This window comes from Scardinius erythrophthalmus (genome assembly GCF_964197995.2).
Source record: "Scardinius erythrophthalmus genome assembly, chromosome: 7".
Classification (NCBI taxonomy): Eukaryota; Metazoa; Chordata; class Actinopteri; order Cypriniformes; family Leuciscidae; genus Scardinius; species Scardinius erythrophthalmus.
In genome coordinates, this window is record NC_138227.1 from 1,830,562 (window position 1) to 1,846,971 (window position 16,410).

Genomic DNA, 16,410 nt, shown 5'->3' on the forward strand with positions numbered 1-16,410 from the left:
ACGTGTGTAGCCTACTGTAACTAACTAACTAAAAAAAAAAAAAAAAATTCCTCAACCGGCCCAAAAGTGAAGCGGCCCACCGGTAATTCTCCCGATTACCCACCCCGGGCCTGTTAACAGCATATATGTGTAAACATGAGCTTGAGTTAACGCAGTCACATGATCCTTTTTCTCCCACACTCCAGATATGTTCAGCTAAATTATGAAGTTTGTTTAATTTAATCATTTAATTTAGTGTGTGAATGCTTCTTCATTCAGAGTCAGTGGAGGAGATCAAACTCATCAGATTCTCCTGTATCTTCATCATGGGTAATTCACAAGGATCCAGAGATGGAGATTTTCCTTCAGGATGCAGGTATTTTCAACAAACACTGTTAAATATTGTGTTACATCTCAGAAAAAGACCCCACCCCCCTACACACACACACACACACACACACACACACACACACACACACACTATTTTGCCTGTTTTTGTTTTAAATAATGATGTAAGATGAATGTGTTTATACTAGTATGAATGTTTATATTAATATGGTTCCTCTCATAAAGAATGAACACCTTGATCTAAAGGATTAACCCCCTGGGGTCAGCGGTATCGCCGGCGATACCAGCTCGCTTTTTTTTATCAGTGTAAAAGAGACTCATAAATACTCTGTTGACTTTGATTTTCCATAGGAGTTTCATACATCAATCGATTCTGTTAAGTCTGTATTATTTTTGTGTATACTCACAATAAAAACAAAGTGTTGTGCTTTTTGCCAAATATATAAAAAAAAAACACGAAGCGAGTTCTGCCTTCTCTCTGTCAGTGTAGTCCATTCTGAAATGCGTCCGAAAATGAACAATAACTCAGCGAATACTCAGTCAAACAGACATACAGATACACAGGCATGAAGCTTGAATTCTCTTCTTTTAAATGAAGTAATTTATATAAAAAACAAATATTCTCAGTTCATGTAATCTGTAAGAAAAGAGCGAGATGTCAGTCGTTCTCATCTCATCTAATTATTTTTAATGTGACTCCGCCCACGGAGAGCGTGCGCTTTTCAAACGCAAATGACTGAGGCAATCCTGCAAACTTGTGAACGCCTCCATATCAGCTCGAGAAAACACAAGTTTATTCAGATCATTACTTGTTTACACCGTCTCGCAGCGCTTTGAGGAATAATAATAATGGAAAATGTACCTCAGAAGTGCAGGTAATTCGAGGAGCAAGGATCCGACTGAGCTGAGGAATACTGTAGTAAGTCTCAAGTGAATCGCGTTTCTGTGAATGAATGAACGGCAGAGATGCGCGCTGTTTACCACAGCTCGCAAAAAGACAGTTTAAATTTTAAACGCGTTTCTGTGTGTGAATGAATGATGATGTTTTAGCAAACTCTGTATTGCTATACTGAGATGAGTAAAAATCGACTGAAATATGTTGAAATAAAATGTAGGCTATTTGTATAAGCAACGTATTAAACTGCAAATTAACATTTATATGCCCTAATATTTAATAAAAACAACGTTACAGTCAGGCGAAATATGAAAGACAACATTTTGTTAACTAGATTTGGGTACAGTTTTTACTGTAGAATATACTGCCACATCAAATAAGCTTTTGTTTAGCAATTTATCCTCATGTGTTATATATATATATATATATATATATATATATATATATATATATATATACATGTGTATATATATATATATATATATATATATATATATATATAGGCCTATATATATATAACATACTATTTTTGTCAAAAATAAAGTCATCAACTAAGGGACTGTTCGTTTTTTATTTAAGGGGCCACCGGAGGAGTTTTGAGATCTGTAGTCAAAAAATACATGACCCTTCCTTCGCCAGCAATAAATTTTTCTATGACCCTCCAAAATGATTGTGAAAAAAGGCATGACCCTCCCCGATAATTTATTGATTAGCCTACTTCTGTACTGGTTTGCGCTTGGCAAATATGTTCAGATAGCCATTGTTTTTTTTTTTACAACCATAAACTCTTGCTTTCTCATCTTACTAGGGCTGTAACGATAGACCAAACCTACGATTCGGTTCGTATCACGATTTTTGAAAAAAATCATGTTTTCGGTGCTGATGCGGTGTGACGCGTTCAACATGTGGGTGGCGCTGCCAATAAAGCATCTAAAAGCTGTCATAAAGAACCAGCAAAAGTAATGATTATGAATATGTCAAATATAGCAAGGAGACATTTTAATTGTTTATTAATAAACAAGTGTTTTCTGTGTCGACTGCAAAGATGAAGTTGATGATGCGTCGTGATCTTCGCAGAACGCGCCAGAGAGAAATGCACATTTCATACGGATTACATAAGAGAGCAGTCTGTTTTCTTTCGTTTTGAATTGTTCTGTTTAAAAGTAGACATTTCAAGCTTTCTATATATTTCTCAGGTCTGTGAGGCAAGTAGCCTACCTTTCGCTGAGTTTCGGTTCATTTATGAGACGAGAGTCCAGTTCACTCGCTGGCGCCTCTGTGTCATGATTATCTATTTTCTACTACTTCTTATTTATTAAATCCAGGCAATTGGTTGATGAAACATTGATTAAAATTAAGATACAATTAATAAAAAACGAAATTCACTTTAAAGACAGGCTTTGCGCTTTCTGTTTGAGGTCTGTGTGATTTTTTTAAAGTCGCTTTCAGAGCAGTCATGTCCGTAATGGAGAACTGGAGAAGTCATGTCACGCCCTGAACATTGTTTTTTTTTTTTTTTTCATATAAATGCGAACACGGAAAATAAAATAAAACAAATATTTTATGTTCTGTGGAGGCCGACCCTTCTTCATCCGGTGGGTATACATCTTTTGGTTTGCGCAGTGTAATTCATAGAATTACTAAAAAATATTTTGCCACCTAAAAGTTAAAGATTTTTTTGTGTCACGTCAAATGTGTATTTCCCTCATATTAAATATAAAACGCATGTGTAGACTGATATTTTTTCTAATGTCTTGACTCCTTTATTAAGGGAGTATGGATATATTAACAGACGTTTCAATATATTGGTATTAAATGCATTTTCTGAGAATTCATATTTCAAGTTTTGACTGCAAATGTCACGTCCATAACGCTGGAATTGCCCAATTTTAACAAATTTATCCTCAACTAGTTTTTTGGTGTAGGTCTACGTATTTTATTATGTTAACTTAAATAATACTAAGTAATTTAAAGATGTGGTAGCCCTACATCTTACACATCACACTCCACTGTTATGCTGGCAATTTCAGTAGATTTACTCACTAACATTATTGTGGAAACAAAATAAGGATGGAAACTAAAATATGGTAGTATCGCGCAACAGCGCACATTCTATCAGCTGCGGTTCTGGCGCCTCAGTCCCAATACTGTAAAACTCGACGTACATTCACATCACACATGTTAATGCAGCGGTAGAGTTACACTCACAGCACTTATTCGCAATCACAAAAGTTCATTATTTGCTTGTGCTTTAAAGCTTTGCCGGGTAAACATTTCATTGGCGTTCAGTTCTGACATGATGCACTTTTTCTGAGCGCGTACAGAAGTGTCATGAGCAGTTCAGAGCAGTCATGTCCGTAATGGTTAACTGGAAGTCATGTCACGCCCTTAACATTGTTTTTTTAACACTGACAAACAGCGCCAAACTGGATTTGTGTTGGGTCAGACCCATCTGATATAGATGGGGGGATGATACCGCGAGAGCAACATGGAGCTACATGTAAAAGATATGCAGCAAACAAGCCACTTTGAAATGTTGCTGTTTTCATGAATATAAAAGTTGGGTGACCCTCTCCCTAGACTAAAAAAAGTTGGATGACCCTCCCCTCAACAAAGAATAAAAAGACATGACCCTCCCCTATTTTCCTCCGGTGGTCCTTTCCATAAATACCGAACGGTCCCTAAGATGTTAGCTGTTCCAATGTTGGCTATATTCAAACTAATGAATACATATGATAAAATGTAGGCCTATAATCATTTTTTTTACAAAGAAAGAGTACCCTTGAAATATTGTTGAAATTGTAATTATTGTTGTAATTGTAACCTTTTTAATAAAATAGCAAAACATATTTACAAGATAGATGTAAGCAAAATCTTAAATGGTCAATATAAGTCTTCTTCTAAATATATCTTTTGTCCTTGCATTCATTCTTGTGGCTGAAGTGTCACACCTGAATGAATGGCTCATTATGCAGAGTCATTACGCATACTGGGTGGGACATTGTATTCTCAGGTGTAAACCACTCCTCGTTCACGCCCCCCTCTCATATTGGCTTTCCAAGCAAAACCTGTCTTATAAAACAATACATTGATTTAAATTGTGTGTGAACGATTAGGCAGGATGATTTTCACATAATTTTGAAGCCAGAACTCGAAGCGACAACATTCATTAGTCAAAAGTCTTGTTGACACATATTTAGTATGTGTTTTGTGGTCTTATTTCAGCAACTTTCATTTTTATTTTTTTTTCAATAACCACGCATAAACATTATTCTCTTAAAAATTCAAACATATACATGCATGTTGCTCGCATATTATGGTAGCCCTGTTTGTGCTATATAGAGTGAATTTACACCTTTGCCATTAACATGTTAATAAATAACTAAAAAAAGCACAATGTCAGAGCATGTCAGAACACCTCCAGGGCCCAGAAAACCCCTCAGACCCCAGAGAGTTAAACTGAATCTGTTCTCTGTTCCAGTTCAGTCCAGCAGAAGAGCTCAAACCCAGAGTCCAGCTGTGTGTCTATGAGGAGTAACCGCTCTATGGATCCGCCAATGAAGTTTAGGAGTGGAGATCTCAGGCAGTGGAGATCACAGCCTGATCTCAGGTGTATCATTTCTATGTTGTGCTTACAGTATTTTATATTTTATGAAATTATTATTAATATACAGCAGTTTAACTGGATTTGAACCAAACAATAAAACCTGTAAGTTTCTACTAATGATTATCATTATCCTCTTGTGTAATGCTCTATATATTGCAGCTGTGTGTCTATGAAGAGTAACTTCTCTATGAATCCGCCACTAAATTTTAAGAGTGGAGACACACAGTCTGATCTCAGGTATATCGTTTCTATGTTTTGCTTATAGTATTTGATATTTTATGAAATTATTACTAATATACAGCAGTTTAATGATCTGGATTTGAACCAAACAATAAAACCTGTAACTTTCAGTCTATTAAAGGGTAACTAAACCCCTGGTCAGAGCCTGACTCCACCGACTGGCAATATTTGAAAAATGCTGGAAAAGTGGGCAGAGCCCAGTGGAGAGGGCGTGCACCTGAGACGAGTCTCTCTGTAGGCAAGGGCGGGGTTAGCTGGTTCCCTCTGAAGTCACAGGCCACCACAACTTCCAATAGGAAAATTCAACTGAAGTAGCTTTAACACTTTAAACCCAAATGTCAAAAAAATTACTTGAATCAATGAACAGCATTAATAAAGCCCCAGTCTTACAGATCATTAACTAAAAAAAGTTGTTTTAGGGTTTAGTTACCCTTTAATGATTATCATTGTGCTCGTGTGTAAAGCTCTATGTATTGTATTGTTAATACATTCACACACTGTAAAAGCTGTTGGTCTGTTACTCAGTTAATGACACAATTACATATCAGTGTGTCTGATTCTTTACCCTCTTCATTCTGATTTAAGGTCAAATTTTCAATCCAGACCAGTTAAAAACAAAACTGTGTACAAGCCTGTGATTCAACCAAAAGACTTTAATGAAAGCATGTATCCTGGTTTCAGGTAAAATTCAGGACTTTTGTTGTTGATGTTTAATTTTAGGTGCTGCAATTCACATAACATATCACTTAAACACATGATTAATGATTAAAACATTTCAGAAACCTAATGATGTTCTGTGTCCCATACTGTATATAGTTTTGCAATTTATGGCTATTTGCTTCTCTGACTTGTGTAATCATGTGGTATTTTAATCTTACAGCCATGACTCTAAACCTGCTGAAGTCCTCAACACATTGAGATCAAATCTGAGACAGAAGTTTGAGTGTTTGTATGAGGGAATATCAAAGCAGGGAAACCCAACACTCCTGAATGAGATCTACACAGAGCTCTACATCACAGAGAGTGGAAGTGGAGAGATCAATAATGAGCATGAGGTGAGACAGATTGAGACACAGTCCAGGAGAGCAGAAACAGCGGACACACCGATCAAATGCAGTGACATCTTTAGAGCTTTACCTGGACAAGACAAAACCATCAGAACTGTGCTGACAAAGGGAGTCGCTGGCATTGGAAAAACAGTCTCTGTGCAGAAGTTCATCCTGGACTGGGCTGAAGGGAAAGAGAATCAGGACGTCCAGCTCATATTCCCACTTGCTTTCAGAGAGCTCAACTTGATGAAGGACAAAACACTCAGTCTTTCAGATCTTCTTCATGTCTTTTTCCCTGAAACCAAAGAAATGGACATATCCAGAGATGAGTATAAAGTGTTGCTCATCTTTGATGGTCTGGATGAGTGTCGTCTGTCTCTGGATTTTCAGAGCGATGTGAGGTTGTGTGATGTGACTGAATCAGCCTCAGTGGACGAGCTGCTGACGAACCTCATTGTTGGGAATCTGCTTCCCTCTGCTCTCATCTGGATCACCTCCAGACCAGCAGCAGCGGATCTCATCCCCTCTGAGTGTGTCCATCGAGTGACAGAGGTACGAGGCTTCAGTGACACACAGAAGGAGGAATACTTCAGGAAGAGAATCAGTGATCAGAGTCTGGCCGACTGGATCATCTCACACCTGAAGTCATCAAGGAGCCTCTTTATTATGTGCCACATCCCAGTGTTCTGCTGGATCTCAGCCACTGTTCTAGAGAAGATGTTGAGTGAAGCAGAAAGAGGAGATATTCCCAAGACTCTCACTCAAATGTACACACACTTCCTGCTCATTCAGACCAACATCAAACATGAGAAGGACTATGAGAAGAAAGTGAAAGATAAAGACATGATTGTCAAACTGGGGAAACTGGCTTATCAGCAGCTTGTGAAAGGCAACCTGATCTTCTATGAGGAAGACCTGAGAGAGTGTGGCATTGATGAGACGGAAGCATCAGTTTACTCAGGATTGTGCACTCAGATCTTCAGAGAGGAGTTGGGCTTGTATCAGGGGAAAGTCTCCTGCTTTGTTCATCTGAGCATTCAGGAACATCTAGCAGCTCTATATGTGCATCTCTCCTTTATCAACAATAACATCAATGTGTTTGACCAGATTACCAAACCAACTAATGGAGACACAGTTTCCCTATCTGATCTCCATCAGAGAGCTGTGGATGAGGCTTTACACAGTAAAAATGGGCATCTGGACCTTTTCCTTCGTTTCCTTCTGGGTCTGTCAGTGAAGTCTAATCAGAGTCTCTTACAAGAACTAAAGACACAGACAGCAAACAGCTCTCACAACAATAAGAAAACAGTTGACTATATTAAAGAAAAGATCAGTGAGAATCCCTCTCCAGATAAATACATCAATCTGTTTCACTGTCTGAATGAACTGGGTGATCTTTCTCTAGTGAACAAAGCTAAACCTCATACGTATGGAGGATTACGTGATGTGAAACTCTCCTCGTCTCAGTGGTCAGCTATAGTGTTTGTGTTGTTGTCCTCAGAGGAGACACTGGAGGTGTTTCACCTGAACAGCTATATTGGAGACAGAAATCATCGGTAAGTAACACTGAGTGCAATCATTACAGTCTTAAAACATTATGAACAAAGAGAAACAAATAGATCAGAGGTGTTTAAATCACAGGGCACAGATTGATTTCTGGGATATTGTCAGTGGTGGACGAAGTACACATACCATGTACTTGAGTTAAAGTAGAGATACCCAAGGTAAAATATTACTCAAGTAAAAGTAGAAGTGCTGCCTTTAAACAAGTACTGTGATTTTTTTATGCCTATAATGTCCTATTATCATTTTTGTCACAAGACTTTTGCTTAACTCAGTCTACGTGAGGACTCTAATGTCACTTTTGGCACACCAATGTATTAATTTAAATGACATTATTTCCAGCATAGGCTTAGTTAGATCACAGTCTTTGGAAGCTGAACTTTTGAAAATAACAATCTCTGTTAATAAGGAGCCCACCACTCCACCATTCAACTGTTTTAGCATTATACATGCACCAATGCAAAATTTTCTTATAATATAATCATTATGTTCCCAACTTGTAATAATTACTTTAATTAGCTCATTGTTTCCTTCTTTAAATTAATACATGATGTTAGCTAATAACAGGATGATTTGTACTATCTTAGAACTGTACATTTCTGACATAGATAACTTGGACACAGTCTCTGATACAGATCCCACTAAATTGTAATGTAGACACATACTTTGTTCTGTAAAGCTGCTTTGAGCATTCAGGTTCATTCATTGAGCATTCAAAATATGTATTTTGAAAAACGCTAATACAGATACTGTAAATGTAAGTTGAATACGCTGCATGTAAAACAAGTCAGAATAGAATTTATATTCCAACATAAAATGTTAACATGGATTGATTGCCATCTCACGATATTCACAGAGCACTCAGCTTAAAAAGTTTCAAATACAAATACTTTAAACTATGAAATACGGTGAAACAGATTAGTTAACTTAGCTGACAACGTATATAATGTTCATGGTAACGTCACATAGTCTATATTTTAACATGCACAATGAAACAGTTTTCTGCTAGCTACTGTTAGATGTCTCATTTAAAAAATGAGTGAAATGAAAATGGCTTACCTCTACGTGTTTTCAGATTAGAAGAATTATTGTAAGAAGAAATTGTACAGGGCCAAGGCCGGCAGAGAATTAAGGACTCGTTCTTCTTTTCAACTAACGTTACTTCAAAAAAATCGCGTAACTATGGCCATGGGAGTTGTGGCAAGTTAGAGTCAGTAGTTTCTTCCATCATTTATTAAGACATTGGGACTCAAAATGTTATGCTTTTGCACTGATGTGATGTCATGTTGAACCTTATGTTCGCGCTAGATACCGCCAAGGCGCTAACAGGGGCAAACAAAACGTGCGCTGTACTGTGATTGGTGGCTCGTTTGACCAGTTAAGTTTTTATCCATTCATAAATAAAAAGGAACGACTGATTTTGAAAATGTAGTAGAGTAAAAAGTAAGATATTTGACTTTGAAATGTAGTGGAGTTAAAGTAAAAGTCTTCCCAAATTGAAATACTTCAGGAAAGTACAGATACACAAAAAAGCTACTGTACAGTAACGAAATACATTTACTTCGTTACTGTCCACCACTGGATATTGTACATAATTTGCGGGTGTTTCTCAAACCGTGGCTGTGTCCTAGTAAGACTGCATATCTCGACTGCCACGTCATCAAGCAGCTTCACAGTATTAAATAAAATAGTACATCAGTGTTTGTTTCTAGTGTAAAACGTCCACGTTTGGTAATTGCTGCAATAGTATTGTTGATTGATTCATTAAATTAAGTATCCCCAACTGAGCAAGCCAAAGGCAACAGTGGCAAGGAACCGAAAAACTCCATCAGGTGACCTAACGGAGAAAACAAAAAAAACCTTGGGAGAACCCAGGCTCAGTCGGGGGCCAGTTTTCCTCTGGCGTTTATGAACTAGAGACCGGATTTAACTGTAAGAATAAAAATATTATATAAATGCCTGGCTGAAGAGATGCGTCTTTAATTTAGTTTTAAACTGGGAGAGCGAGTCTGAGCAACCAGAAAATACACGGGCGAACCGTCTTGAAAAAGACATGCCGCGTGCAGCTCTTTTAGAGAGTGGAAAAGCTCAGCAGAGTGCTGAAGCGCCCAGGGAGAAACACACTCACTGTCGGCAGATTACTGCACAAATCAGCAGCAGGAAATGCGATCTCGCTGGAAAGCGCCGTCACACCAACACACTGAAGAGCCGCTCGTCTCGAAGAGATTTGAGATGACACTCAAAAGGCTTGTGGAGTGAAGTACTGAACTTGGCTCCGAAGCGAAAACATATCTGCATGTTGCAGCGTACTTCCTTATATACCCCCTGCGATGGGCGGAGATACGCTATGCAAATTCCGCAGACCCATGGCATTTCATTGCCATTGGCTCGTTTTATATACTCGAAGGTGAGAGGCTTTCTAAGCGAAACCCCAATCGTCGTCATCCGACGTAACGTCTCCGTTCCCTACTCAGGGAACGAGGGTTACATCCGTAACCGAGACATTTCTTAATGAGTGGTTTTATAACTGCCAGTTTAAATGTTCTTGGAACATGACCTAAAGATAAAGATGAGTTATGCGCATGCGTCGCGTCTGAGCGCGTTGTTGTCTTTGGAGCTCCATCGATTGATTTATAATTCTTGATTTCTCTTTAAACTCACTTACAACGAACATTTTCTACTTTTCCTCACCTCATAGTTATAACGCGGATTGTTGAGCAGACGCGTCTCAAGCCTTGTGATCCAACGCTGGATACTCTTATAGGTTACGTCCGTGGATCACGGCTGAACGCGTCTTCTCCGCACTCATTTACAAACAAACATTTTTCCGCCTATCGTGCGTCTACTCTACACCCGTACCACTGAAAAGACGGATTATATCCAAGACTTAAGCCATAAATTAGTATTAATATTGATAGCACCACTGGTAGCGTCGTTGCTAACTTAACTTACTGTCCATCTGTTAAAATGGCGAATATATCAAATGTAAGTAGTCTACCTTTTGGTGCAGGTGAGGACACATTTGAGCTGCACGCGGTGCAGTCTGAGCTGGAAGCTGTTGAGAAACAGATCCACGACCTTTTAGTAAGAAAAGCCGAGCTGATAGACCGGCGTTTGGCTCTCGAAACATCGCGCGCCGAGGCACACAAATCAGAGATTAATGTTACTAACCCGCTGACTCCGACCTCGTCTACTCCGTGCGTTCCTCAACATCGGTCCCGAACGTCGAGGTCGCGATCAGCCATGGTCTCGTTCACTCCGGCTCCAACATGCCATCACGAAGCCTGGATTTTTCCGCAGCGGAAGTCGCGAGTCAGGTCTAGACCAAGAAAACTCTCTCCGACCCTCCCGGTTTTCGAGATATCCACACAAAACCGCTTCTCCCCTCTTCGCGAAACAGAACGCGATGCTGTGATCATCGGCGATTCCATCGTTCGACACGTACACGTTACGTTAAATAAAAGTAAGGTGCATAGTCACTGCTTTCCTGGTGCTCGTGTTTCCGAAGTCGCTGCTCACGTTCCCGAGATTCTGAACGAGCGCGTCGGAACCGTTGTCCTGCACGCGGGAGGGGCCGACATCAGGCTGCGCCAGACGGAAGTTTTGAAGAAAGACTTCAGGAATCTGATCGATACGGTACGCAGCACATCGCCTGATATAACGATTATTGTGTCAGGACCGCTTCCCACGTACCGACTAGGTCATGAAAAGTTTAGTAGATTATTTGCGCTTAATGAATGGTTAATGTCATGGTGCAATGAGCAGAAACTTCTCTTTGTAAATAATTGGAATCTGTTTTGGGAGCGTCCTAGGCTTTACCGTGCTGATGGCTTACACCCAAACAGATTCGGATCGGATCTTCTGTCAGATAACATCTCCAAAATGTTAAATACCTTTTGACTAGTAAACAAAAGTCCAAATCATAGTCTCTGCTGCACCAATTTAACTGATATAAATAGTGTAGAACATTGCATAGAAACTGTGTCTATTCCTCGTTTAGTGAGATCAAATCATAAATCTACTGCAGGATCTAGAAAAAATCTAATTGTTATTAAACCAGAAAATGTTGCTATTGGTAATCAAAAACAATTTTTAAAGCTAGGTCTTTTAAACATTAGATCACTCACACCTAAGGCAGTTATTGTAAATGAAATAGTCACAGATAATAGCTTCGATGTACTTTGCCTTACTGAAACCTGGCTTAAACCAAATGATTATTTCGGTTTAAATGAGTCTACTCCTCCTGGATACTTCTATAAGCATGAGCCCCGTCTGAATGGTCGTGGCGGCGGTGTTGCAACAATCTATAGAGATTTTCTCAATGTTACTCAGAAAACGGGTTATAAGTTTATTTCATTTGAAGTACTTGTACTAAATGTTACGCTCTTAGATGATAGAAAAACATCCCTATTATCTCTAGCCTTGGCTACCGTATATAGACCGCCTGGGCCTTACGCTGATTTCCTAAAAGAGTTTGCAGATTTTCTCTCAGACCTATTAGTTAACTTCGATAAAGCATTAATTGTTGGAGACTTTAATATCCATGTAGATAATCAAAATGATGCGTTAGGGGCTGCGTTTACTGATTTATTAAACTCCTTTGGGGTCAAGCAAAACATTACCGGACCGACTCATCGATTTAATCATACACTCGATTTAATTATATCACATGGAACCGATCCAACCGATATAGATATCATTCCACAAAGTGACGATGTCACTGACCATTACATGGTAACTTGCATATTACGTACTCCTGTAATATATCATGCTGCGCCGCGTTATCGATTAGGCAGAACAATCCTTCCATCCACCATAGATAATTTTTCAAACAGCTTATCGGATCTGTCTCAGCTGCTCAGTGAACCCAAACAAACAGATGAACTTGAGGAATTAACTAGCACTATGAGCACCATTCTCTCTGGATCATTGGATATTGTTGCGCCCATTATATTAAAAAAGGTCAGAGAGAAAAGTAAAGCACCATGGTACAACAGTACTACGCGTGTTCTAAAGAGAGAAACCCGTAATTTAGAGCGTAAATGGAAACAAACCAACTTAGAGGTCTTTAGAATCGCATGGAAAGACAGTATGTCACGTTATAAAAAGGCCCTAAAAGCGGCCAGGGCTGAGCATCTACGCAAACTAATAGAAAACAACCATAACAATCCTAAGTTCTTATTTAACACCGTGGCGAGACTAACAAATAAACAGATGTCTCCTGAACAAAGTATTCCATTACAGTTTAGTAGTAATGATTTCATGAAGTTCTTCACTGAGAAAATAGAAAACATCAGAACCACAATTGTAAACGTTCAATCCTCAATCGCGCCTTATAATTCAGCCTCAATTATCACGCCGCAAGAACAATTACAGTGCTTTTCAACTATAGAACAAAAAGAGTTAAATAAATTTATCATTTCCTCTAAAACAACAACATGTTTATTAGATCCCATACCAACTAAACTATTGAAAGAAGTGTTACCTGTAGTGGAAGAGCCTCTCCTCAATATTATTAACTCGTCTTTATCTTTAGGTCATGTTCCAAGAACATTTAAATTGGCAGTTATAAAACCTCTCATTAAGAAACCACAATTAGATCCGAATAATCTAGTAAATTATAGACCCATTTCAAATCTACCTTTTATGTCTAAAATACTAGAAAAAGTTGTGTCCGCTCAACTGGGCTCTTTCTTACAAGAAAATGACACCTATGAAAAGTTTCAGTCTGGATTCAGGCCGCATCATAGCACTGAAACTGCGCTCGTTAAAATCACAAATGATTTACTTTTAGCTTCTGACCAAGGCTGTATCTCAATATTAGTTTTACTTGATCTTAGTGCTGCGTTCGATACTATAGATCATACAATACTCTTAGATCGACTACAAAATTATACTGGTGTTCAAGGACAAGCATTAAGCTGGTTTAGATCGTATTTATCTGACCGCTACCATTTTGTTTATTTAAATGGAGAAAAATCGATCATAACTCCAGTAAACTATGGAGTGCCGCAGGGATCTGTGTTAGGCCCTCTATTATTCTCAATATATATGCTGCCACTTGGAAATATTATAAGGAAACATGGAATTAGTTTCCATTGTTATGCTGATGACACTCAAATCTATATTTCATCACGGCCAGATGAAAACGCTAAATTATCCAAATTGACAGAGTGTGTTAAAGATATAAAAGATTGGATGACGCATAATTTTCTTTTATTAAATCCAGACAAGACAGAGGTACTACTTATCGGTTCAAAAACCACCCACAAAACCTCTCACAATACAACTTTAACATAGTAGGATGTCCTGTTACTTCATCCTCTACAGTAAAAGACCTGGGTGTTATATTAGACTGCAACCTGTCTTTTGAAAATCATATTTCATATGTTACAAGAACAGCCTTTTTCCACCTTAGAAACATTGCTAAGCTACGTAATATGCTATCAGTTTCTGACGCAGAAAAGTTAGTTCATGCATTCATGACCTCGAGACTAGATTACTGTAATGCGTTATTAGCCGGTTGTCCTGCATCCTTAATAAACAAGCTACAGTTAGTCCAAAATGCCGCCGCTAGAGTTCTAACTAGATCAAGAAAATATGATCATATAACACCGATTTTATCATCCCTACATTGGTTACCTATAAAGTCCCGTATTAATTACAAGGTATTGCTACTGACTTATAAAGCCCTAAACGGCTTAGCTCCAGTCTATTTAACCGATCTTCTATCGCCCTATAATCCATCGCGCTCTTTAAGATCACTAAATTCGAGGCTTTTGGTCATACCTAGGATATCCAGATCCACCAAAGGAGGGAGAGCATTTTCACATTTAGCACCAAAACTCTGGAATAGTCTTCCGGATACTGTTCGTTGCTCAGACTCACTCTCCCAGTTTAAAACTAGATTAAAGACGCATCTCTTCAGCCAGGCATTCATATAATACTTTTAATCCTACAGTTAAATCCGACCTCTAGTTCATAAACGCCAGAGGAGAACTGGCCCCCGACTGAGCCCGGGTTCTCCCAAGGTTTTTTTTTTCTCCATTAGGTCACCTGATGGAGTTTTTCGGTTCCTTGCCACTGTTGCCTTTGGCTTGCTCAGTTGGGGATATTTGGGGATATTTAATTGAATTAATCAATCAACGATACTATTGATCAGCATTACCGAACGTAGACGTTCCACTAGAAACAAACATTGATGTATTGTTCTAATTTATTACTGTGAAGCTGCTTTGATACAACCTGTGTTGTGAAAAGCGCTATATAAATAAACTTGACTTGACTTGACTTGAGTTAATAATATTGAGGAGAGGCTCTTCCACTATAGGTAACACTTCTTTCAGTAGTTTAGTTGGTATGGGATCTAATAAACATGTTGTTGTTTTAGAGGAAGTGATAAGTTTATTTAACTCTATTTGTTCTATAGTTGTAAAGCACTGTAATTGTTCTTGTGGGGTGATAATTGAGGTTGAATTATAAGGCGCGATTGAGGATTGAACGTTTACAATTGTGGTTCTGATGTTTTCTATTTTCTCAGTGAAAACATTCATGAAATTATTACTACTAAACTGTAACGGAATATTTTGTTCAGGTGACACTTGTTTATTTGTTAGTCTAGCCATGGTGTTAAAAACCTAGGATTGTTTTGGTTATTTTCTATTAATTTGCGGAGGTGCTCAGCCCTGGCCACTTTTATGGCCTTTTTATAACGTGACGTACTGTCTTTCCAAGCGATTCTAAAAACCTCTAAATTAGCTGCAAGCGGATCCTCCTGATGATGAAGATTACGTCACGCGGACGGCCAAATTAAACTTGATAAAACAGTTAATCGCCTTTGATGCCGTTCCTGGTGGCGTTTAGCTCTTCACAGTGGCGCAGCGGACGGGCACGCAGGGTATATTAAATTATTGTTGTTATTATTATTTGGCTACTTTTAACATTAAATTAATATTACAATTTATTTGTCCCGCAATATTTTCAAAGCACATCACCACATAACTGACACACTGTGAGAATAAAAGATTAGATTATATGATGAAGACGAGCAGCTCGCCCTCGGGGAGAAATGTGAGTCTGTAAAGGGAGGTAAAAATTATGTGCACTCGCAGAAGCACTTCGTGCAAGGTGGAGTTTATTTACAGTGTCAGAGAGGTTCATCCGCAGTGTAGAATATATACAAGTGCCCACATAAAGGACAAAAGTACCAAAGAAACAACAAAAGGGAAAAATACTCAAATTTTTTATTACATAAATAGGCAAAAACAGGTATCCACAGTATAAGAAAGGGTTTGGGGTTTGCTCGAGGCACTACCGTAGCGTAGAGTCCAGCACGGGCGGGTACCCGACGGGTGACCCGCAAATTTTGCTCAAACAGGTGAAAAATATCCAACTGTGTTGGATACGGGTGCGGGTCGGGTCGGACAAGGGCTAAACACGGGTTTAAAACAATCACGTGCAAACTTAAAAATATATGCATATTTTTTGGAACACATCTACAAAAATATGCCTGCATTTGAAGTTAATAAAATAATTTAAAATCCACGTCAGTTTATTTGTGCCGTTGTTTGTTTATTTATTTTGTTTATACAGTTTATTTAATTTATTTTATCAGTAGTCTCTATACCTACTTTCACTTTTAAAAATTCCTCATAACCGCACATGCGCGATCAGCTTGCAGTCGTCGAGATGGATGCTGAGGAGTTGAAGAATATAATAGCTAGTGGAGA

The 16,410-nt window shown here is 38.5% G+C and overlaps 1 protein-coding gene across 1 annotated transcript in view; it reads left to right on the forward strand.

Moving 5' to 3' along the window:
• Positions 1 to 16,410, forward strand: part of LOC308693236 (NACHT, LRR and PYD domains-containing protein 3-like) — a gene marked incomplete at both ends in the record, with an annotated part of 109,418 nt that overhangs the window by 3,087 nt on the left and 89,921 nt on the right. Inside the window, 5 exons of the mRNA XM_081370028.1 lie at positions 259 to 355; positions 4,704 to 4,832; positions 4,989 to 5,066; positions 5,655 to 5,750; positions 5,950 to 7,674. Of these exons, the coding sequence (XP_081226154.1) occupies positions 259 to 355; positions 4,704 to 4,832; positions 4,989 to 5,066; positions 5,655 to 5,750; positions 5,950 to 7,674 (2,125 nt within the window). The remainder of the gene's footprint in view (positions 1 to 258; positions 356 to 4,703; positions 4,833 to 4,988; positions 5,067 to 5,654; positions 5,751 to 5,949; positions 7,675 to 16,410) is intronic.